This window comes from Danio rerio, chromosome 20 (assembly GCF_052040795.2).
Source record: "Danio rerio strain M-AB ecotype USA chromosome 20, GRCz13ab, whole genome shotgun sequence".
Lineage (NCBI taxonomy): Eukaryota > Metazoa > Chordata > Actinopteri > Cypriniformes > Danionidae > Danio > Danio rerio.
In genome coordinates, this window is record NC_141040.1 from 42,275,696 (window position 1) to 42,300,267 (window position 24,572).

General features: G+C 33.6%; 1 protein-coding gene across 11 annotated transcripts in view; it reads left to right on the plus strand.

The window, feature by feature from the left end:
- Nucleotides 1–24,572, plus strand: part of galnt14 (UDP-N-acetyl-alpha-D-galactosamine:polypeptide N-acetylgalactosaminyltransferase 14 (GalNAc-T14)) — an 85,566-nt gene that overhangs the window by 24,675 nt on the left and 36,319 nt on the right. For all 11 annotated transcript variants that reach the window (XM_087297419.1, XM_087297420.1, XM_087297421.1 and 8 more), the window contains 3 exon segments: nt 9,588–9,686; nt 20,639–20,706; nt 20,982–21,047. In XM_087297419.1, coding sequence (XP_087153545.1) covers nt 9,588–9,686; nt 20,639–20,706; nt 20,982–21,047 — 233 coding nt within the window.

The following is a 24,572-nucleotide window of genomic DNA, read 5'->3' on the forward strand; positions in this document are numbered from 1 at the left end:
TATCATTTTTATGTATTCTTAGAAAACCACATTTGGCCTGTTGTTGTAAATCTATCTTCATTTTTTGATGAATGCAGTCAGGGAACCTTTTGCAGCCATTTATGAGTGAAATGTTCCTGTAATTCAGTTACATTGTGAGTTATGGCTGCTGTATAATGACATTCAAATAGCCTACATGGCAATGGTGAAACTATGAATTTGCAAATCAATACAGCGTTAGCAACTACGATCGATCGATCTCTGCAATAATAGGACACTATTACGCTGAGCACCACAGACATTTTTAACATTGCAAGGACACTGTCATGAATAAATAGATGTTATTTATTTAGATGTAACTATCCACTATGGAGCCTGATGTGTTTCACATGAATGATTCAAATGGGACAGAACAATGAAAAACTATTATTTCCTAATTGGCAAATAGCTTGTTTGTGTTTTGCCTTCCAAAAACACAGTGCAGAAAATTTTTACTAATGCCTTGATGGCTTGTGTTTTTAGGCTTCGTATTAGAAAGGTTTAATTCTTAGATTTATTTGCTCAGTAATGATGTGCATACGGCAGGTCTGAGAGGAAGTTCCTCAGAACATCAGCAGGAATCAATTAGACATTGTCCTCATACAAGCAAATCAAGCACAGGCCCCTAATAAAAGATGATCTAATGCTCATTATCAACTCAGAGAAGCATGATATCTTTAGAAATCTCTCTCTCGTTTCCTGTTAGGTCTCCACTGCACACGGTGCATGGTCTAAGACACATTTTGCAAGACCCAATACAGGGTTTAGAGTACACTAGGGCTGGGCAATATGACAAAAATCTAATTTTACAGTCTAATCTCATATGCTGATACTGATGTATGTCACAATATAATCCCATTTCTTTAATTTGAATGAAATAATAGTTTCTATATACTGACCGCATGTAAAGGTTTATTTCTTTACAATTTAAAGTATGTACTCAGAAATGTACTCGTTTTTATGTGATGAATTTTCTCATTTTATTTAGAACTCCAAGGCAAATGTTTTATTGAAAGTGTGGGAAAAAAAAACGTATAATAACATATAAAACATTTTTTTTTCAGAAACTACAGGTCCAACATGGACAAAGAAAAAAAATACATATATTGCAACTAGTGCTTGTCCGGCGGCGAGCAAGCCAAACTGACATGCTATTTCAGAGTGAATATTTAGAGTTGCATGGTAAACAATATAGGGAGAGACTAGGCGGAATAGCGCTATTTACTTGTGTTTTGTTGTTAAACTAATTAAAATCTACATTATAGTTGCTGTAAAAGGTCCCTTATGAAACTGAAAATAGTCTTATCAATCTTTTATGGGAAGATTTTAATGGCTGAACAACACTTCTGTGAAGATATAACCCATTTGTAACAACAACATCTATAGTTACATCAGCTTTGCATGAAGTTAAAATAGTTTTAAAACAAAACATCACCTGTCTAAGAGAAATCCTTCAGCCATTGTTTCATCCTTTCTCCAGCGTGCAAAGGTAACTCCAATATTGATTCAGGTTTTTAAAAAGTTTTGATCAAGCAGATTTTCACAGATCGCGCGCATGCGCCCTCTCTCGTGAATGCGCAGTGCCAACAGCAGTCTGCGGAGATGCATAAAAAACAGCTGCACAGTTGTTCAAATCTGCATTGGCTGACAGTTTCGTCTACTTATCGAAATTATGAGAGATGTCGGTCTGACTCTATTTCATTGGATGAACGTTTTTTAGTTTTATGCCTTACCCAAAATATAAAAATACATATAAATACATTTAGATCATTTACTTGAATCATTACTATTAGACTGTGAAGAGACTTTCAACCAGCACAACAAAAAATGCTTCCGTAGACAATCGCCTACTGCACCTTTATGATTGCAAATTTCTTACAATGCTGTTACTCACCAACATAATGGCATGTAATATTGTGCTCATAATTTATGAAAAAAGTGTTACAGTAAACATTTTTTGTGACATCATAAAATAGATGCTAGAGCATAATATAAGGTGATAGCCCTTTTTATTTTGTCCATATGATGCATTGTCATATATTGCACAGCTCTAGAACATACTATATTAGGCCAATTTTGGCATGATCTGTTTGACGTAGAGTTTTTTAGTTATTCATAAATGATAATGGGCTTGGAGATGTCGTAGTGGAATGACAACATACCGGTCAATCACTAGTTCAGCCTTTTGAATCAAATCCTGTCATTAATGGCTAACAATGATTGGTCAGTAATATGTAGTCTAAAATATTTCTTGTCCATAAAAAATGGCAATCTTTAACGAATTACATACGAATTATTATCTCTGTAGACAATAAATCATCTGATCCCAGGACAAATATGTTTTTATATCTAGTTTACTTAAGCTTAAGCCAATGTGGCTTTTTCAATAAATGTCAAATCAAGAACCTCAGAACCTAAAAATAAAATTAGGTAACAAATAGTCTCTCCACACAGAGTCTTTGTATTAATTTTCCTTTTTCAGAATTGATGCTAAAGATGAATCTCTTTCATGATTGTTTGATCTTCTTTCACTATAACGGATCTGTTATAGCTAATATTCTCTATTCTTTTTTTCTACTATACTTAAAATGCTCAGGCTTTCCAATTATATCTATTCTATTTTCTATTCTGACTTTTATATCTACAGTACACAGTGAGCCAAACGCTCAACCCCCAATCTGGAGGACCAGGACATACACACATACGTTATGAACAATTTAGTTTGTGGGGGATATCAGAGCACCCGGAAGAAACCCACGTGAACACAGGGAAAACATGCAAACTCCACACAGAAATGCCAACTGACCCAGCCGGGGCTCGAACCAGCGACCTTTTTGCTGTGAGGTGACAGCGCTACCCACTGCGTGTCACTCGGTGGGGCAGTTTATTTCTATACAAATAAAAATTAATCTGCCATTACAATGGTAACACTCTCTTACAGCATCAATCTTCATTCTATCTAAAGATGAAATGCACTTGTAAATGTTGCTAGAGACTCTTTTTTTGTTTTCCTGTCCATTATTTCGAGTCTCTATGTGACTTAGAATTTTTTAAATTTGGGCTATCTATTGTACAGTATGTGAGTGCTTTTAATTCTTGTTGTAGCTAAAGCTTAATGAAAGGCACGTTGCCTCATGGGCCTTGCCTCAAGGTTGGAGCAGTGTCAGTCGCTTCCCTAGAGCTCCTAGACATCCTATTGTGTGCATAACAAAAGGAGCACCTGAAGGACATCTGCGTCTCCACAGATCATCTGAGACATGAATGCATATTTTTCAGATAAACTTCTTTATCAGGTCCAATCTTTGTTCTGCATATAAAAAACAATCAAACATATGCAGAGCAATTACTCACTAGAGTAGCTTATTTAATTAGCTTATACTGACTTTTCCTATTTGTCAAATGCAGTATTTCCATTGGTACAGCCATATGTTGTTGTTTTTTTCCCTCCTTCCAACAGTAGCACTCTCAAAGAAGGCAAGTTGGATACATCATAATGAAAAAATGCTAAGACCAAATTCCCAGTTCCCAATTTTCTCAGGGACGCATCCATCATTTTGGCGAAATATCAAGTACACAGCAATATGCTTCCTGTCTCCCAGATGTTGTTTTCTGACAGAAACCCTAATGATGTGCTGTGTTTTGCTGTTTAAAGCATCCCCTATCTCAAAAGACCTTGGGCTATAGCTGCATTGAGCGATGGATCCCGCTTCCAGGCTGGCTTCAAACAGCATATAAAGCTTTGAAAACAGCCCACAGCTTATAAAGTGTGTTTAAGGCAGATCTAACTGTATTCATGAATGAATAAGCAATAGCTGGATATATACATGTACTTAACTCCAAAGTAAATTTATAAAAAACTTTTAACCCTCAAATTGTTTGTCATGGAACATAAATACATCTGCTCTTTACAGTATGTGTAAGTGTTGCTCTAACAGAGCGTTGATGCTCTGATTAAACCGTTTTAGAGGCTATGGCTTGTCTAATGAATGGTAAAATCTATATCATGTTATTTCACAGTTTGACTCAATATTTAAATGATCGCATTAGGGCAAAAAAAAAAAAAAGATGGAAAAAGCCTAAATTACACTCTGCTAATGCAGTAAACAGTCAATTTCAGTCACTTTGCACTTTTTCAATAGCAAGCTTTCCAGACAGATTGGCTCTGTTCCAAAACCTAGTGAACTGCCTACGTGGGCAACATTATGAAACATTATTCACAAACTCTGTGATGAGAGGATTAGTCAAAAAGGAAGGCAGCATAAATTGAATAAATAATTGACAATTTTGTACTAATTTTTGATAAAGCATTTTATGCTTTATATTTTTTGTTTAGTAGTTTTTGATTGTGAGCTTACAGATTGTTTTCTTATAGTGTTATTGCATACTTTGAAATACAATTGGTTCAATCTAATATATGTGATTTGTGCAAAAGTACTGTTTTAATAGTATAGTCTGAAATTGTATTCCTTAAAGAACCCCTTTTATGCAATTAAAAAGGTCCTATTTTGATTTTGGGGGTCTCCAACAACAGTCTGATATAATCTGCATTTATTTTTACCTAATTATCCCAACGACTCCCAAAGGATTCGTTCAGCCATTTATTTGTTCCCAAACCCCTCCTTAGCATGAGGCTAAACTGTGCTGATTGGTCTGATGACCCAGTCTGTTGTGATTGGTTGAATGCGTTCAGCGTGAGACAGAGAGAAATGCTCACCATGGCTTATCAACATTGTTGAAGTAGTCAGACTGCAGAGCGTATGTGTGAGCCCAATGCAGGAGTGCATTAAAGCAATGCAGTTCAACACCAGCATATTGCTCTATTCTTAACAATAAGTAAAAACAGTGACACACATTCAGTATTAATCCACACAGCGGCAAAGGCTGAACTATTTTGAAACTTGACCGCTGCATGTGAGTAGAAACAGCTGAATGTGGCCATAGCAATGACAAATGGCAGAGGATCACGAGCTCACATACGCATGTAAATCTGTAAAACAAAGTGGGATGCATCACATTTTCAACGTGATTTTAAATGTGATATATGAATATAAAGAGTTAACCAGATACGGTACAAGCCGTGTGGAGCAGTTACAAGTATAACAAAACACAATTAAATGCATAATTTGTAAGCTAGAGAAAACAAACAAGGACGCAACCATTTTAATCGCACTTAAGTTTTTTACACTTGTGAAATGGAGGAAAAAACTGATCCATGAACTGTGTACTGTAAAGTTCCTGTCAAGCTCTGACAAAGTCTCATACATCAATAGTCTTTTCTGATTCTTCCTTTAACAAACGGCCAATAAATCCCCCGTTGTAAGCATGTAGATTGCAGAAGCACTCGTCAAAAAAATGACAGGAACACAGCATAAGGCTGGGGCTATAATGCTGAGGTATTTTTGCAAAAACAAACCTCAACCACTGACTCTTCAGCTGCAATTTATTCGAACCACTCTGAGTCGACTCTTTTGTAGATGAAATTGTTTTAAACACGGTGGAATTTCCGTTTTAAGCCTTAGCTGGATATTTCACTACACTTTGAGCTATGTTACACTGCATAGAAGTTCATTTTCAAAAATCAATAATTGGGGCTCTTTAAAGGCAGCTGTCTATATAGGCAGCAGATGGCAGGGCAGCTCTCTAGGTTGGAACAGAGCCATTAATTAAGCAAACTATATTAAGTATAGATTCATTTAGGTGAGTATGGTGCAAGTAGTCAGTTTTATTAATAATACAACTCATTTAAGTTTTTTTTTTAAATAATGCAATTCCCACATTTTTGGTTTAATCACGGGCTTACTGTAGATGTATGTATTTGTAATGATGCCTGATAATGTTTTAAGTCTGCAATAGCCATAACTGCTGGCAAAAGAACACAATGAAAATTTCGCTATTGATATTTTTTATTCAGGATTTAAAAAACAAACTCCAGTACATCATGCAAAGGATATGTACTGTGACTTAAAGACACTGAAAACTTATTGCCACTCAAACAATCAAGTCAAAGTATATCTTCAAACAAATTGTATGTAATCTAAAATAGATCTAGACGTCATCTTGCACCTTGCAGCTTTAGGGTCAGATGTTGTTCATTCCATCTGTTTGTGTTTAAAATAAAACAAAAAATCAGCTAAAGAGATCCTTTCTGAATCTGTGACACAAGCTTCCTTCAAATCTCAACTGTTTTGCCTGTTTTTATTCTCTCTAAAGTCTATCCTCATGTGCCAAGGCCAAATGGCTCTATGGACAAACTGCTTTTCAGTAGTTGCTATACAGCCATTTTGTGTTTTTAAACTGATACTTAATCCCCCAGCTCTGACCTGGTCATTTTGATCTTCAGTGGGGTATTTTTGTCATCCACAGACACTTTTTTATAAGCAAAACCTTGATATATTTCTGAGCTGGAAAACTGCTGGATAATGGCCCGTGTTTACCTCAAGTCAAAATGTTCATCCTCAAAACAAAGGGCTTTTTTTACTGGCCCACTGCTCCTGCTGTTGGGGTGAAGCAAAAATGCTATTTATTTTTAATCAGATGCTCCATTATTGATGTTCCTGCTCCTCTGGGTTCTGCCCGCTGTCCTCACCATTCTAACCGCATGTTCCCTCAACCAGCGCACAATGGGGTGCTATTGGCTTGTAAACACAGGCAACATTTCTCTTAAACATGGTCCCTGTTTTATATATTTGGCGACTTCAAGTGCACACCTTAAGTTATTATAGTTTATCATTTTTATTTCTCTACCATTTTTAGGTTTGCTGTATATTTCAGTTTTGTTTTAGGTAGCTGCAGTAATGGTTTTGTTAGTTTTAGTTTCTTCTTCATATTAAAGATCATACTGTATATGTGGTTAAACATCTACATTTTTTGGCAAATGAAGAAAAGTTAGGACTTGTTGTTTAGTAAAGATGTTTTTGTATACAATCTTGCACTTGACTGATGTGTTTGTCTGTAAAAGTTTCATCTTTAAGAGGTGTTTCTCCAAATCACTCAATTTTACATCACACACGGATGGCTGTAGCCTGCATCAGACTATCTCCACATCCCCTGTTCCCCTCCCCTGTTGCAATGGTATGTTTTCTATATGTTTATGTGTCTATGTGCTTGTTGCTGGGGCTTTTTTCCCCCTGTTCTCACACTGCCTTACTTTAAGGACAGTCTCTTTTTTACCTACTCTTTGTTCTTATTGTTATCTTTTTTCATCCTTCTATAAAAAATGGTTTCTCTCGACTGATCTACCTTATCCTGAAATGTGTAATGTTTGTGCATGGTCGGAGGGGTCCAATTTTGCTGCATGCAACAGTGTTGTGATAAATAGAGGCTTCATCATTACCATCATAATATGTGCTTCCTTATTCTAAAAAAATCTCTATTTATTTTTGATAACTGGTATTTTATAGAGGATAGTTTTTCTGTAACTGTTGTTAGTGTCATTTAGTTTGAGTTGTTACTTTAGTTTGTTGTTTATTTAAATTAATGAAAATAGTTCTATTGGGTTTTGTTTTCAGTTACTAAAATAACCTTTGCATGCACTGGTAAAATAACCTTTATTTAACCAGGTATGTCATTTGAGAACCAGTTCTCATTTACAATGACGACCTGGCCTAGAGGCAACAAGAAAAGCAGATGCAGTACAAAGCAGTAGGAACACAATACAATAACAATTTCACAAATGCAGATAATACATACAAAACCAACTAAAAACTAAAAACAAGCACAGTGATCTTGAACTACTGACTGAATCGAATTTTAAATAGATGATAGTGTAATAAAAGTGCTGAGCTTTAAGGTCTGCTGCAGATAATTCCAAGCATCAGCAGCAGAAAACTGAAAAGAGTACAGGCCAAATGAAGTGCAAACTTTGGGTACGCAAAGGTTAATAAAATTACTAGAGCGCAGATTTTGACATGTTTCCTGAATGTTAAGAAGTGACTGTAAATATAGTGGAGTTTTTCCAATAAGAGTATGACTGGGTGATAAATCAAAAACAACAAGGTAAAAACAAATAGAAATTTCACACTTAGTGTGACAAGTAAGGGATAGTGTACATCTAGCTGATTGTTCTCGCAGATTAAAGCCCTACAGGTTTATCAGCGGCCAAGCGAAAAGAGAAGTGCTGCTATGAAACTGAAGGGCATTATTCTGCATGTACATTGTCCAGCTTATTAAATGACCACTTGCCAGTTACAAACATTGATGGAAATATGTCTAGAACTTTAAAAAGGTGTAACATCGAGATGACCAAAAAAATAAGCTAATGGTAAAAAGGTGGCAAGAGAAACACAAAACAGCAAGTTGGCATTGCAATAGATTTGTTGCTCCCATTTTTATAGCTGTACAAAATAATATAATAATAAATTTGAAAAACCAAAACAAATGGGAGAGGGAACTAAAAGTTGTGCTAGAAAATCAAAGAAAGAAATATAACAAAAATATCCCCATAATCTCCTCTAAATAAGAAAAGAAAATGAAAAGAATAACTCACAATAACTAAAAACAGACAAATACAAATGAGCTTACTTTGCTAAACTAGTGTGTCTAAACATCAAAAAGCCGGCGGGCAAGGTGTGTATTACGTGACTTACTATGCTGTTCCAGGTCTCCCTTGTCTGCAAGTCATCTTAAGTTTTAAATGGAGCTTTAGCGGGCCAAAATGTGCAAGACACACAACATCTTTCGTGAACTCAGATATTACAAACAACAGAACTTGTAACACAGATCATTCCAATAGATCTCACTCAAAGTCAGCATTAGTGCAAGCTAAAATAATAGCTCCACAAAATAGCCATTCGACAAACAACAGCAACTGATTTCTCCCGTTGCCGCTTCTGATTTTAAGGTTTCTGCGCATATTGTGATTGGCAAGGGAAATACGTGTCATCAGAGGGTGATTTATGATTAACAGTCCTGTCAGCCAATAGTGCTCCAAATGTAGGCGGTACCTAAATGTCAAAGTGACAGGTAGAAAGAGACAGAAAGTCTGTCAAAACTGTGTACAGTTTGTAACATTGACACAAAATTACAAAAAACAGTTAGATAAAAGACATTGATCTGAGCTGAAACTTGCTCTTTAATTTAATGTAAAGCTTTCAGAAAGAAAAATGTATCAAACAGCTCTATGCAGCCCACACTAACCTACTTATATTATAATCCACTCACAGGATGATGCCAACCAGTCAATAACAGCAGAGTGTAAAATAAGCATATAATATAAATATATTCACTAATGGTCACGATATTTCAAAGTACTCTGAGCCTGTGCCATTAGTGTCAGCATTTGTTATCTGGAAATAACATACCTTCGAATATTATGATTGATCTATCTGAATCAAGTATTTCAGAGAGCTGTCCAAAAATTATCAGTATTGTTTACCAAAGCACATTTCAATGTTTAATCTTTATGCATTCAGCAGCTGCTGTTATTCATTATGTCTAAGGGCTGTCTTGACCTCTAACATATCTGAGTACTAACTATATGTAAATTCTGCTAAGGTTTGGCCACATGTAAACTTGATGTTTAATTAGCACCACCGAGTCTCATTATTTTGACTCTCTCCTGTCTCTCCCAGGTGTACAACACTGCACTATGACCCTGATCTGCCATCCACCACCATAGTGATCACGTTCCACAATGAGGCGCGATCCACCCTACTGCGCACAGTTAGAAGGTGAGATTGGACATGAATCAATCTGTATTTTTCTGCAGCTTCGCATATTTGTTTCTTTTCTATTTGTGTCACAAAGAAAACATGCACCTTTATGTCCTCATTGTGCTACGTAAAAGTAGACATTGTTATTTCTATATGCCTTATTCACTTTCTTACGAAAATATACAACAATTATGTCTTTGAGGGGTATAAGAGCTGAATGATCTCAGGAATCTCTTAATTGTACAGTATATCTACTCTAAAACTTTTTTTAGGGATTAGTTCAGTCCTCCCCATTTATGTTTGACCATTTACCTTTTGTTCTATTAGTTTTACATTTAACTAGTTAAATTAAACAATTAACTACAATTCGCTTCAGGAACCGTTCTCTTAAAATAACATAGCAAAACCATCTGTTCACATGAAGTGTTCACCATAGTGCAAATGTTAAAGAATTTCACTTGTTAAGGATTTTCCTAAAAGAGTTTTCGAGAATTCCTAGATTGTCTATGAAAGGAGCCAGTATATGTGATGAGCCTGAGTCTCGAACCCGGGTCTCAGGTGTAGTAGACCAGTGTTTTAACGTTCAGCCACAGGGAGAGTTGGTGAACCCAATTGCCAAGGCACAAGGTCTAGTTCAAAAAAAGGTGTTTATTAAGGAAATCCAAAATCATCAAAAAAGGCAGCCAGGCAAAAACATAGGAATTCTACAAGCTAAGCAGTTAACAAACATAAAGTCCTCCGTGGAGCAAAGGGTACTATAGCCAAAAAACACAAAACGTAATGACCAGAGGACTTACGGCAATAGCGGTAGCACATCAAACTTAAAAACGAAGTGACAAGTGAAGACAAGAGGGTAGAATAAATAGGCTAGTCTAACAAGACACAGCTGAACAGAATGAACACAAATGAACCCCAAACAGAAACACTGGGGAAAATGGCGACATCTTGTGGAGAAAACAAACAATAGCTCAGAATATGACCGTATACTGATTTTACGTGCAGACATTGTTGCAACATAGCCTCATTCTGAAAACGTAGCCCATATACAATTCTGGAGATCACGAATTATGTAGCAAGAAGTACAAATGGCTGCATTTCCTTTTTAAAATGAAGTCTACGGGGCGGTATGACGTAATTTCTTTTTGCAATTGCCTCCGTGTGGATGGCTTTCCCGCTTCTACCAGTTTGTCCTGTAGCTCGCTATGTACGTTGGTTGACTTGAGATGCAGAGAGGAGTTGCAGTCGATCGGTCAGTCAGTCATTTATTCAATAAGTCAGTTGACAGCGGCCTCTGGTGGATTTACATGAGTACAGCAGGCACAAATGGCACTCGCGAGAGATATTTGAGATCTGAAAAATCTTACACAGCGGACTCTGGTGGATTCGTGAAACAAAAACTGCAAAAAAAAGTAGCTCCTGGGTCGTATTTGGCGCTCTCCAGAAATGTATATAGAGATACGTTTTCAGAATGAGCCTGGGTTTGCCAGGAAAATCTAAATTTATATATATAAGAGCTCTTTCATTCTGTCACATAAATCAGATGAACAGTTAAAACATTACTGTTATGTCAACATGTCATGCAATGAAAAACCATTTACATGCTGTAGCTAGATCTACTTTAAATAGGCTATATTTTCAAATGGCTTTTTTATTCTATTTTCAAATTATAATAAGAGTGGGTAACACTTTAGAATAACTATCCGTTAAAACTAGTTAATAGACCATTAATAAACTGTTAGTTAACAAGTTATAAATGACTTGTTAAGTAAAAGTTAATAGTTTGTTAATAATTTTAACTGTGCCTTATAGATGGCCAATGAATAACTTACAAGCTGTTAGTTAACAAGTTGTAAATGACTTCTTAACTGTATTTTAATGATTTATAACTATACCTAATGAATTAGTAATTGATCATGAACAAGCGGTTAGTAAATTACTTAATAAAGACTTGTTAAGTATCAGTTAACGGTGTATATATGTTATTGGGATTTGATCTGTAAAGTGTGAGTAAATATATCAGTTAAGCGTTAGTTATTAGCTTAAGCATGTTATTGGGACGTTATTCTAAAGTTTACTAACTATTCCTTATTTACTAACAGTTAATAAATGAAGAATAGCTGCAACTTTAGAACAACGTCCCATTAACATATATACACCGTTAACTGATACTTAACAAGTCTTTATTAAGTAATTTACTAACCGCTTGTTCATGATCTATTACTAATTTATTAGGTATAGTTATAAATCATTAAAATACAGTTAAGAAGTCATTTACAACTTGTTAACTAACAGCTTGTAAGTAATCTATTAGCCATCTATAAAGCACAGTTAAAATAATTAACAAACTATTAACTTTTATTTAACAAGTCATTTATAACTTGTTAACTAACAGTTTATTAATGGTCTATTAACTAGTTATAATGGATGGTTATTCTAAAGTGAGTATATAGGGGCATTACAATAATGACAAAGTAGACAATTCTAATTATTTGTAAGTATTTAACTGCACTGTATGGCTTTCTCATGTTTTTTTTTTTCTGTGTAAATGTTTGCTTTATGGACGTGTTTGACCATTTGTTTTGTAGTGTTTTCCGTGTGCATTGTGCAGATTGAGTGAAAAAATGTGGGGACTTCAATCCTGACCTTTGACCTGCTGTAGGTTGATGGAGAACCGAATAAGTCTTGCTGTATCTGCAGGTCAGGCCCCGTGTTGATTATAGCTTAGAGACAAGAGACGAGGAGTACATTTTAATTACTTTTTGTTCTTTAGCAGCTACTTCAGTGGAATAAAGCTTTGTGCTTATGCATAGGAAGGTAGCATTTCACTGAAAGATTATATTCAATAACATGAACTAAGAAGAAACAATATTTCTGCACCATTTTAGTGTTACTATAGTAATAATAGTTTAGTAATTAGTAATTTATTAGTATTTCGTATTAGTATTTACTATATTTAAAATGCATTTTTAAAAGAGCTAGTACTCTGACAGTTACATGAAGAAATCAATGAACAAATATATTTAATAATTATTTTTTGTATACATTGCTCAGGCAGTTTGTTGACTAATTTATTAATATTAACAATTACGTAGTGTTACCCTCTAAATATTATCAAAATAAATAAATATTTTGAATGTTTGTGTATATGAATGCAAATGGGATATTCAGTACAAGAAAATGAAATCTATGTTTAGATTATTGGTTATTATTTCATTATAGATTATTTTAAGGTGCAACTGTTTCTATTCATAAACCATCAACTGTGACTTTTGCCTTAATAACCTTTAATTGACTTCATATTAATCTTTATTACAGAAGTAGTATATGTTTAGGTGTTAGAGATTTAGAATAATATAATGCAAAATGTGTCCTTTATAAGTAATAAACCGACAATATCTTAATAATAGACAGGTAATAAGCCATTAATTATTGCTGACATTTGGTTCTTAAACTAAAATGTTATCAGACATTATTATTTTACTTATATTTTGTTCCTAAGACAGTGTTTTTCTCCATTTCAAATTAATATAATGCAAATAATTCTAATATTAATAGTGATCATATTCAAATATACCTTACATTATTTTTACATTATATTTAATTTTATACTTTTTAAATTGATAGTATTTGTTGCACTGCTTTTAATTTATGTTGAATTAAATCAACAGTATTCTTACATCTACACTGTAAAAAATATCTGTAAATGATCTGTTTTCTGTATTTTTTCTGTATTTATTTTTTTCCCCATTTATTTATGCCTTTGAAGTTCATTATGGGACCGTAATCTCTCTTCCAACAACTTTTAACCAAGAAATGTTTGAAAAAGTGTCTTTTATTAACATTTTTATTAGTTTAAAATGATATTTTGTCTGGGTTGGTGTTGTTTATTAAGCTATAAAACCTTGTTATAATCTGCCGGTACATTATTTCTCATTTCTCTATATATTATTTCTTATATATTACATTATTTCAAACTACTAAAAGTCACTTTGCCAAACTGTAGAGTTCAATTTTCAACATCAAAAATCAATAGAGCAGAGATCAAGGTCCCATAATGCAATTTACAGCCTTAAATAAAAATAACACTTGTTAATCACAAAATACAGAAACCTTTACAGTGTAGCCTTTTTTTTTTTTGATCCTATAAATATTAGCTATATTAAACTTCATATTATGCGCTGAAATATCACCCAGATGTGTTTTAGTTAGATTTCTGTAGCGTTAGCTGTGTGCAGGTGCAGTGTGGCTTTCCAGGCTGTAGTGAAGGACTTTGGTGTGAGGTGTTTGGCCCTCGAGTGTGTAGAATCTAAACTACTCTCATCACACATTAGTCATGGCAGCTGACGCACACAGCAGGAAGGACTTCTGCCCTGCCGTAACCCCTGAATGTTTGATAGATACCAGCCATTAAACAATAGCTCCGATAATAATATCAAAATATCCCAGATACGCTCAGACAGCTTGATGTCAAATCTTACCTTTTCCTCTTTGTGGCATCTGTCTGTCTCTCTGTCTTATGCACACAAACATCCCTTCACATGAACGCTTTCATAAATTAAACATTTACACAGAGTGGGTTTGAAGTGTGGGCCCCAGGCACTTTTTGATGGGTGTTGCTGCTGACAGAGGTTATTACTACAGGGAGTCCTAAGAGGTGGAAGTGAACTTTCCGGAGCATTTTCTAGTTTCCTCAGACTTTCCTTGCAGCTACTTATCAGGCAACAGAGAGAGACATGCGTAGAGGCTGTTTGTTTTCTGCCGGCCCTCAGGTATAGGGAGGTCAGAACAGACCTTGGTGACGTCTAATAAAAACATGGCCACTGTTTCCTCCGGTCTGAAGATGAGAAATTCCTAGTGTAGACAAAAAAAAAAGGAGAATATGAATAGATTTGCCGGAAGGCCATTGGAGAAACGCTTGTCATTGTGATAGGCGATGAGAGTGTGCGTCACATTACTTGCATCCAAAGGCAAGAAAAGTTTATGCTAAATTTTTATGTTAATTTGTGGAATCATTATTTATTCAGGTTATTTGATGAATTTTATTTTCTTCTACGCTATAGTAGCTACTGTTTTTTTTTTGTAAAGTCAATAAATGTATCGCAAAAATGGTTGAATCATATTTCTGATAAAATGTCATATTTCAAAATAGATTTTTATGAGCAATTCCATGCAAATGTCAACCTGGCCATGGAAAAAAATTAGTTTTTAACATAACAGCGAAATCCTTTCTAAGTTTTAACTGTAAAAATACTCAAAACACACTCAGTGAACACAAAGTGTTGTGCATGAAAATAAATATTTACTGTGTCAGTATAACTACTCTAGCCTATAGGTTATAATGTTGAATATAATGCAAGAGGGAATCTGATAATGACAAATGTTTCATTTTACCAGTAAACAAAAATGGTCTAATATTGTTGTCAATGACAAGCATATGTCTCAAACACAATAATTCAACTTAAGAATTATGAATAGTTGAATTATGAATAGTTGTATTCTGATATCATCACTACTATGAAAGGACAATTCCAAGACAAATAGTATTTAAGTCTGCTTAAGTCCACTATTCCACGTCTATGCAACATTTAGCATTTTAAGAAACAGTAGACCTACACATAGGCCTAATATTATTATTGTTGTTTTACCATATGTTTGAAAAATACCAATAATAATAACCTATTCATATTAATCTGTATTTTACATCTACAGAATTGTGAGAAAATCATGATCTTGATTTTAAGCAAAAAAAAATCGTGATTCTTATTTTAGCCAGAATCATGCAGCCCTACTTAAGTTTTATGATATGAAGCTAAAACACTTTCACCATAACGATTGAGTTTAAAACAAAATCAATTGAATGTTTATATCACATATTAATCTCCATATGTTTGGCTTTCTAAAGCTGTAGTACAGCATTTGTCATGTGAACTACTTGTGAAACATTGTTCCCAGAATAACTCAAAGCCATTAAAAGTGAATTGAAAGGACATGATTGTTTCACCAAATGTAGTATTATTGCATATTGGTTTGGTTTAGTGTAGATGTTATATTATTTTTAAGCCGAATAAATCATTAACTGTTTAGCATAAAGTATAAACTGCAATCATGTGAAACTGTTTTCTGATCAAATTTAACACACTCATTAGCACTGTTGTGATATGTGCAATCAGTAATGCATTTTTTATTTATTACTAAAATGTGCCATGGCCACATATTTCTCAGGAGCTTGTGTTGATTTTTCCCAAATACATTACCAATCTGAGCCACATTGACTTGTCCAGTTGTCTGACCCTGCTTTATAGTTCAAATGGGTTTTACAGCCTCAGATGGTCATCAAAGTCAATGTGCCACCCTGTTTCTACAAAGCCACCTACAAAAGTGAAAATCAATAGTCTGACATTCAGTCCCACAGTCAGTGACAGGAAATAGCAGCAGAAATGGGTGGTAAAACTGCTTTGATTTTTAATTAGTTTTTAAGCAGGTGCAAAATGATAAGAGGGACAGTACTCCAACTGAAGACTTCAATCGAAACAAATCTGCATGCAAAAGTCACTGTCACTTTAAGGTGGGAACATACATGAACAACATTCAAATAAAAGTAGCATATTATGATTATATGTAAATGTACATACTGTATGTGAATGTTTATAATTGTTAACAAATACCTGTTTACAAGAGATTAAGAGAGCAGTTAAAATGTTAATATTACAAATATAACTATTCGTGCAGTCTGTACAAAATGGAAGCGCACAAAAACTAATTGTTTTCTAAAAGAAAGAGTTGATTCTGAAACTCTGAAATGAGTCGTCTGCAGTTCCAATTTCACTTCCACAATTAATACACATCTGTAACACATTCACAAAGTGCCGGTCTATGCTCCTTATTGACCGTCTAAACTGAACTTCAACTCTTTCAATTTACTAGAACTTTGCTTTGACACAATCTACGTTGTAAAAACGCTATCCGCTTGTTAAGTCGTGATGTATGGAGCACTGTTTTCGGGTCCAAGCTGCTATTCATTTCAATCGAGAAAATATTTATTTATGACCACTTTTTAGTCACATCACACATTGAAGTGAATTATATATAAAATCATAGTGTACACAACAGTCAATGGACTTGCTGGATCACAGACATCCAATTAAAAAAAAAAAAATTTTATATAAATATATAGCAATCGAGATTTTTCAACAGTATTACAGCACTTTTTAAATGTTTATTGTTACCATTTGTTGAGTCTCCTTATACAGTTTGATATAACTCTTGGACTTAACAAGCGTTAAAATAAGAATGATTTGAATTGAACTTTCAACAAACAGAGTGTGTGTTGACATTAGGATTTGTAATCAAATACCTTTGACTCTATATGGACAGTTTTTCTTATGTGGTCAGTTTCCCCAGCAGCTCACTTTGTATTGTGTTGTACTTGTGATGCAGAGCACTCGGCTTTAAGCTGGTAAAGTGCGATTCCATAAAAAGAGATAAAAGCAATGCAAAATCAAGGTAAAACTACGAGGTCGCTGTGCATTTTCCTCTTAAGTTTGCTTTTGTAATCACTGTTGGTTAGGATTGTACGATACTGGAATTCTGTACCAATCGGTAATGAAATTTTTAAACATTCATTTCCCGCAAACATTTGATCGCTGTTGAGTGCGTTCTTAAACACCGCTGATTTGCCATTAGGTTCACATGCTCAACAGAAATGACTGTGATTGGCCGTGAAAGTCACCAGTTCACCAAACTCACCGCTGTTTACTGAGTGTGAACAGATACAGGGAAGCTGGAATGTTTTAAAGCCATGTCGATCAGCTGGTTTGTTTATAAGCTGACATACGAGCGATCCGCTGATGAATTGCCACTTTAAAACCCTCCAGTGTGCCTGTATCTGTGTTTTCACTCAGTAAACAGCTGTGAGTTCGGTGAACTGGTGACCTTCACGGCCAATCATAATCATTTCTGTTGAGCAAGTGAACACAATGGCAAACCAGCGGTGTTTAAGAACGTGCTCAACAGTGCTTAAATGTTAGCTGGAAATGCACGTTGTTGTTATTTTTTTTATTCAGCATTGATTGCTACCCAATTCCAGTATCGTGAAAACCCTACTGTTGGTTGGGTTTAGGAAAGGGTTTAGATCAGTGGTTCACTGGTCTAGGTGGGCTGTATGACAATTCCTGATTTCTTGCAGACGTGTGCAAGAAGAATGTGTATCTAAAACTTACAACAAAACATAAAAAAAAAAAAAAAAAACATTTAATATTTGTGTAAACGCAGACAGTGCTCTCCAGTAGGCCTGTCACAATATCTATTTCTTGTTGTATGATATATTGCACCAAAATACATTGCGATAAATGATATTATTGTCATTTTAAGACAATTTTATGCCAACTAATATAATATTAATATATTTATTTTAAATAATATTTTGTTCTTAAGAATATTTCATTTAAATTAAATAAATGATAATAAATGTTAACAAAAAGTGCAAGGTAAAAAGTAACAGAGGCTGCAATATCTGCTAATGAAAATATATTATAGTAATTTATAGTAAACACTATAGTGTTTTTTTAACCATACTGACACCGACACCTCCAATAGAGATAGAGATGTTGCACTATCAGCTAAAGTGTTGCTAGAATTGGTTTTTATGTATCGTCGATATATAATGAATTAGCAAAAATGATTGAGGTCACGTCCATGTGTTGTGTGATAAGTTGATAGGTTGATTATTGTGACAGGCCTACCTTCTACCAGATTTGCTATCTAAAATGTGCAACAAAATGTACTCTGAGCAACATATTTTGTTTTGCAGAAATGTAGGCTTGCGTTCAGTTCCCAACAAATGCTGTAAGTGGTAGACTAATAGAAACAGACTGGGCCATATGAACAGTGCAGAATAGGCTCACAGAGAGGAAGGGTTTCGAAAGAACAAATCTTCAAACTAATTGTTTGTGACTCTTTGAGAAATGAGGAGATGTGAAATATATATTTGGGGAAAATGAAAGTGTTTTTTGACCTTGAATGCATATCAAACTGTTGTAGGAGACTTCCAAGACAAAATAAAACACTCTAAATTGAACTTTAATAAGAAAAACCTTCAAATAAAAATAAATCTTGTTGTTTAAGAGTAGAAATCTTTAATTGGAGCGTGCTTGACTACAATATGATGCTCTTAAAGCTAAAAATCGCTTAAATTTAGCATGTTTACTTGTGTATATGTGAGTGCTTGTATCTGTGCGCATCATCTGCAGTGCTGTGATGAATGTGTCTGACTGACTCAGACATGTGAAAACATACCTGTGAGCTTGAGTGCAATGCAATCAGTCTTCTAGCATGAACACAAAGAAAAGAGGTTTAGAGAAGGCCTGTGCTCTTCAGCTCCACAGCACGACATCCACACATCCCTGTTGCTCTAGTTTATCCTCCATAACTTTTTTTAAAACACAACTGCATGTTTATCTGTGGGATTTTTGTAAAAAACAGGGATGTGGGTATGAAGTGTGTGCTCATAAAGAAATAATTAGCAAATTATGGATGTTTGAAACTACATTACAGGGATATTCACAGTAAAATAAATAAATAAATGGTGTTTATTTATTCACCCATGGGTCATCTAAGATGTAGGTAGAAAGTAGACAGTTTTTTATTTAAATCATTTCCATTGGTGATTCAAAACATGCCAGCACTTATGCTTCCAGATGATGACATATTAATGTGTTAAGCAGTAAAATTCTCAGACTATGCAAGAAAATAAAACTTTTTTAATCTTTTTAAACCTTTTTTTCTTTTATCCACAACGTCTGTGAATGGTCACACTGCAGTCTGGAGTGTTCGGTTTCTTGTAGAGACCAATCGTATCGCTTCAGAAGACGTAGTGTATCATCAGGAGCCATAGATATTGATTTTGTTTTGCTTGTAAATGTTTTATTTATTTGAAATTGCCAGGAGCTGTTGTTAACAGTTGCTGGTTATCTCTTTAAAGTACATCGTCTGTTCTTTCCCCTTACAAACTGTAGTAATATTTTAATAGTAATGGTAATGGTACTATTTTAAATTGTGTTCATATTTGTTTACTTTCTGCTTTTAAGTTAATTTCAGTTTTAGTAATTTAGTAATGTTGTGATGTGCTTTATAAATTAGTTTCTAATATAAAAAGTATTCAAATGAAAAGTAGTTTAACACTTTAAAATGATCATTTTTTTAGTTAATTTTTTAAAATGTATTTACTAACATGAACTAAGTATGAGCAATCTTGTACAGCATTAATTAATCATTGTTCAGCGTTTACTATTTTAGTATTAAAATCCAAAGTTGCACTTGTTAACATTAGTTAATCCACTGTTATTTAACTAACACAAATACCAATAAAAGATTTCTGTTTTCATTAACATTGACAAGATTAATAAATACTTATTAATAAATGTGTTGATCATTGATTGTTCTTGTTGGTTAACACATTAACATTAACTAATGCTTTTACTTTTCAAATTTTTTCAATTTATTTCAGTTACAGTGGATGCAACAATATTGGTAACACTTTATTTTGATGGTTCCTATTGCACATTTTGTTGACTAAAGGTTGCATTGCAGCTACATGCCAATTACTTCTCATTTGAGTATTAGTAGACTGTCTGCTCATACTGCCCCTTCAACATTTAACTGAATATAATAAACTTAATTTTTAGACATGCAAGTACATGTCAACTTACATTAAGCCTAATCCAAACTAAGTGTCTTAAATTCAGCAAAATGTGTTAAAGTGACCATTAAAATAAAGTGATACTGTAATTTTTAAAGAAATTCAATCCTTTTCATAAAATATCTATACATGTTTTACTTCATTTTCAGTACAAACCTGATTTTTCACTGATTTAAATGTCAAGAAAACTGTTTAATAGCATGCAGTACATTTTTAAGAGATTTGTATGGTAGATTTGCAACAATTTTACAGTGTTGATTCTGTTTCCCTATAGTGTGTTGAATCGGACGCCTGTGCATCTTATTCATGAAATCATATTGGTGGATGACTTCAGTGAAGATCGTGAGTAATTAAACTATAATTAAACACCACCACAAGTACAGTATAAGCAGCCTATATTACATTACCCTCAAAGATTTTTGCTGCTTGTTCAAACTACTTATTTAAAATGAGCTTAAACTACACTATTCTTGAGATCTTTTTGTGAACTTAATTTTATGTTGAATTAACTTAAATTTGTTAAGTTAACGTAATAATACCTTCATTTGTGCTGGGAAAACATTGATGAAACTTGCGGAAGTCTTCATTTTTTACATTGTATTTTCTTCCTCTTTCAGCAAACGATTGCCTTCTTCTCACCAAGTTGCCCAAAGTTAAATGTCTTCGCAATAAACATAGAGAAGGTAGGCCACTGATGACACCTTTCTCACTCTCTTTTTCTAATTTTTGTTGTAGGAAAAGCCAAAATGGCAATTTACATAACAAGAAAAGAAAGGATAGAGGGTGAAGGGTCAAGAGTTTTATTAAAGTGAGAATCTATTTTGATTGAGTTTTTTTATTATTAGGAATGTCAAGAATTTTTAAAATATATATATCATGTGGATCTATTAAGATTGAGGTTGTGCTCTGTTAAAGATGGAGAACTAATATTCACAAAATGGCTTGAGTAAAATGTACTTTTTTAATATGGTATGAAATAAAGTACATTTTGAAAATAACAATAAGCATATCTTGCATACAATACAGTGATAAAAGGGAAAAATATTAGTAATTCAAATAATATGTGTTATCATAATTAAAAATAATTGAATTATAATAAAACTTAAAAAGGTGAAAGCAATAATAATAAAACAATATATGAACAGAGAGCTTTGGTTTTTGCTCTCTCTCTCTCTCTCTCTCTCTCTCTCTCTCCCCCCACTCCTCCCCCCACCCGATGAATTAAATATTTGGTTTTGGGCTGGCAACACGCCTGCTTGTAAAAGTATCCAGACTCTAAAAGCAGCTGTTTGCTTTTCGCCCATGAGCTGGTGAGTATTTTAACAGCAGGTGGTGCGTTACTGGGAGGGCGATGGTGAACAGACTGTGAAGAAGATTACTGCACATTGGCCAGCCTTTCACAATTCCCTACACGCACCAGTTGCACAGGTGGAAAACAGAGCATATACAGTTCCCCCGCCGCGCACTCGTACTGTCATCTGTATCTTTCCATTCGGATGAACAGATATATTGAATGTAGAGGGTGACGGAACTCGGATTAGTTTGCAAACGGCTTGCAAAGACATTGATTTAAGGCAAGATACTGCAGGGGAAAGGGGTAAAAATAGCTTTAGAAATAACTAATAGTGATAACCATCCTTCCCCGGTTGTTTGAATATATTTGAATATGCAAAATAGACTTTATTCTATTAATTATGCACTAATTTGTGGATGAAACTATGATCAAAAGGACTATTTTACTTTTTTGGACACTTTAGAGGTTTACAAAAGGTGTTTTGGGTAATACAGCCAATAATAGACTCCATAATACAGCCAGAGAACTTTCTTGCATACAGTCAGTCAAATTATGTATGATCAAATCCCAATGTTAAAACTTGTGAATTTTTTTTAGCACTTTAGTTTAGGTCTTGATTCACAGTATTAATAAACAATTAACTAACACTGCTAGCTTAATTGACTACTAATTAGCTGCTTATTAATAGTTAGTAAGGTAGAAGTTGGTTGTGAGTTAGAGTTAGAGTTTTGGGCAGGATTAACTACTAATGAACAGTTAGTTTCTTAAAACAGAACAGTTTCTTAATATTAGGCAGGTATTAAGCCAGTAATTAATAGCATGAATTGTGATAAACTAAACTGTTACCATTTATTTTTGTATCATTCTGTCGTTCATTTCCTGTAATGAGGTTTTAATTGTCTTTTATGGAGGATTTTCAAACCCTCACTTTAAATAGTACTCACTTTAGATGAGCTCACAAAATTGTAGCAATTTGTGTTAATAAAGCATTTATTTACAAATAGACTAACTTTTACTATATGATTGAAAATTAAGCTGCATAAAAGTTCATTTAAATTGGTTAATAATCATTAACGTAATGATTCTGAATGATCTTAAAAAGCACCAATTGCTCTTAAATAACTGGCTTGCAAATATGGCAATATTTAATTTGTTATAAAAATCATTAAAAAAATTGGAATATATATGCTTATAATCCAAGAATACAGGATTTTTTAGTTTTTATAAACTGTTTTTTTATAAACATTTTTGTGTTTATAAACTGTTTGCTAATGTCTATTAATGTAAAGTTAATGCTTAACAAATAAAGAAATAACATTGTGTGCAGTTATTATATTGTTACTGAAAACAATTATATTTTGGAGTCACACTTATTTAATCGCAATACATATTTGTTGATGTGATTAACTGAGTACTTAAAAGAACAGAAAAATGCAGACCATGAAAACCAGTATATCCACCTGCAGTTTCTTGCAGGTGGAAAAAATAAAATAATAAATAAACGTTTCAAAATCAATTTGTAAGCAGAGCATTTCGCAGTGCATCTAACTGAAAACATTGGTCTTAAACCGTTAAAGCAAATATTGATTTTGCCACTGCTGTACAGCCTGTGGCAGATTTTATGTCTGCCGTTGTTGGGAATGGCTGTCCAAGAGATTGACTCTGGTTAAAATGGCCACTTAATGTTTAATGAAATCCCATTAGCATGGTTTAACAACATTATAGATGTTGAAAGGTTAAGTCATCTTTATGGCTGGTTACCTTTTTGGTAGATTAAGCGGGTCAGGCTTTACATAAATTTCCATGTCCAATTCGGATTTAAATTTCTCATTTAGTTTATTAGCGCCATGCTTTGAATGTCACTGGGCCTACATGCATTGAGTCGTTAATAACTAGATTTTCATATTATGAGTGGTTTAGAGTGTTGCAGTGTGGTTTTTAAGGTGTTTTGAGCACTGGAGTTTTTAGACTATTATAGTTTTCATTAATAATTTGTTTAATAAGAGCTGTTTAATTATTTTACTTTGTCCTAATTAATTATTTAAAACATTTTCTGTGTGACTTATTTTTAGCCATTTTAATTCTTATTTTTAACTTGGTGATGCATGCGTCTCCAAAACCCGACAAGTGGACAAATCTAAGCTAGTTTTTATTAAAGCAAATATAAATATGCATATAATAAATAATAAATAAGACTGCTAATAATAATATTATACAAATACAAATTAAATTGAATAAACTGAAAAAAGTCATGGAAGCAGCTAAGAAGGCATGGAGGCAGTGTTTTTTTATAATTATGTAGAAAAATAATCTTTTTTGTAACAATTTAATTCTAAAGACCTGCATAGGTGCATAACTAGAGCGATCTGCGCTGGACATTATACCAGCTTTTAGTTGGTCAATGGCACAGTCTATTTCAATTCCTCAAAATAGCAAACATGGCAACAAATGCACCTTAACACTTACACAGAAACACCCATGAGTCATATAATAACAGCAAATGGATTTGCCATTTAAACAAGGTGGCACAAAACATGAAAATAAGGTTGCGCTGGTCTGAAAAAAGCAACAAATTGCGCTTTATTTCATTTTGAGCAAGTTTTATTTTTCATTTTAATAATTATGTTTTGTACATTTTGTTTTTTTTAAATGTTTTTTAAAAAATATAATTTTTAATTATTAGCTTTTTCTTACCTTAAATATAACTTATTTTAGTTAATTTGGAAATCTTTTATATTTTATTTTTTATTTCTCTAGTGTTTTTTGTGCTTTTGCCATTTTCATTCTTTCTTTTTTTAGTATTTTTATATGATTTTTTTTTAGTTCTGTTTTTATGTTAATATAGTTTTATTTTATTTTTATTAGGTTTGTACATATTTGTATACAGTATTAACCTCAACTTAAACTGTATTTA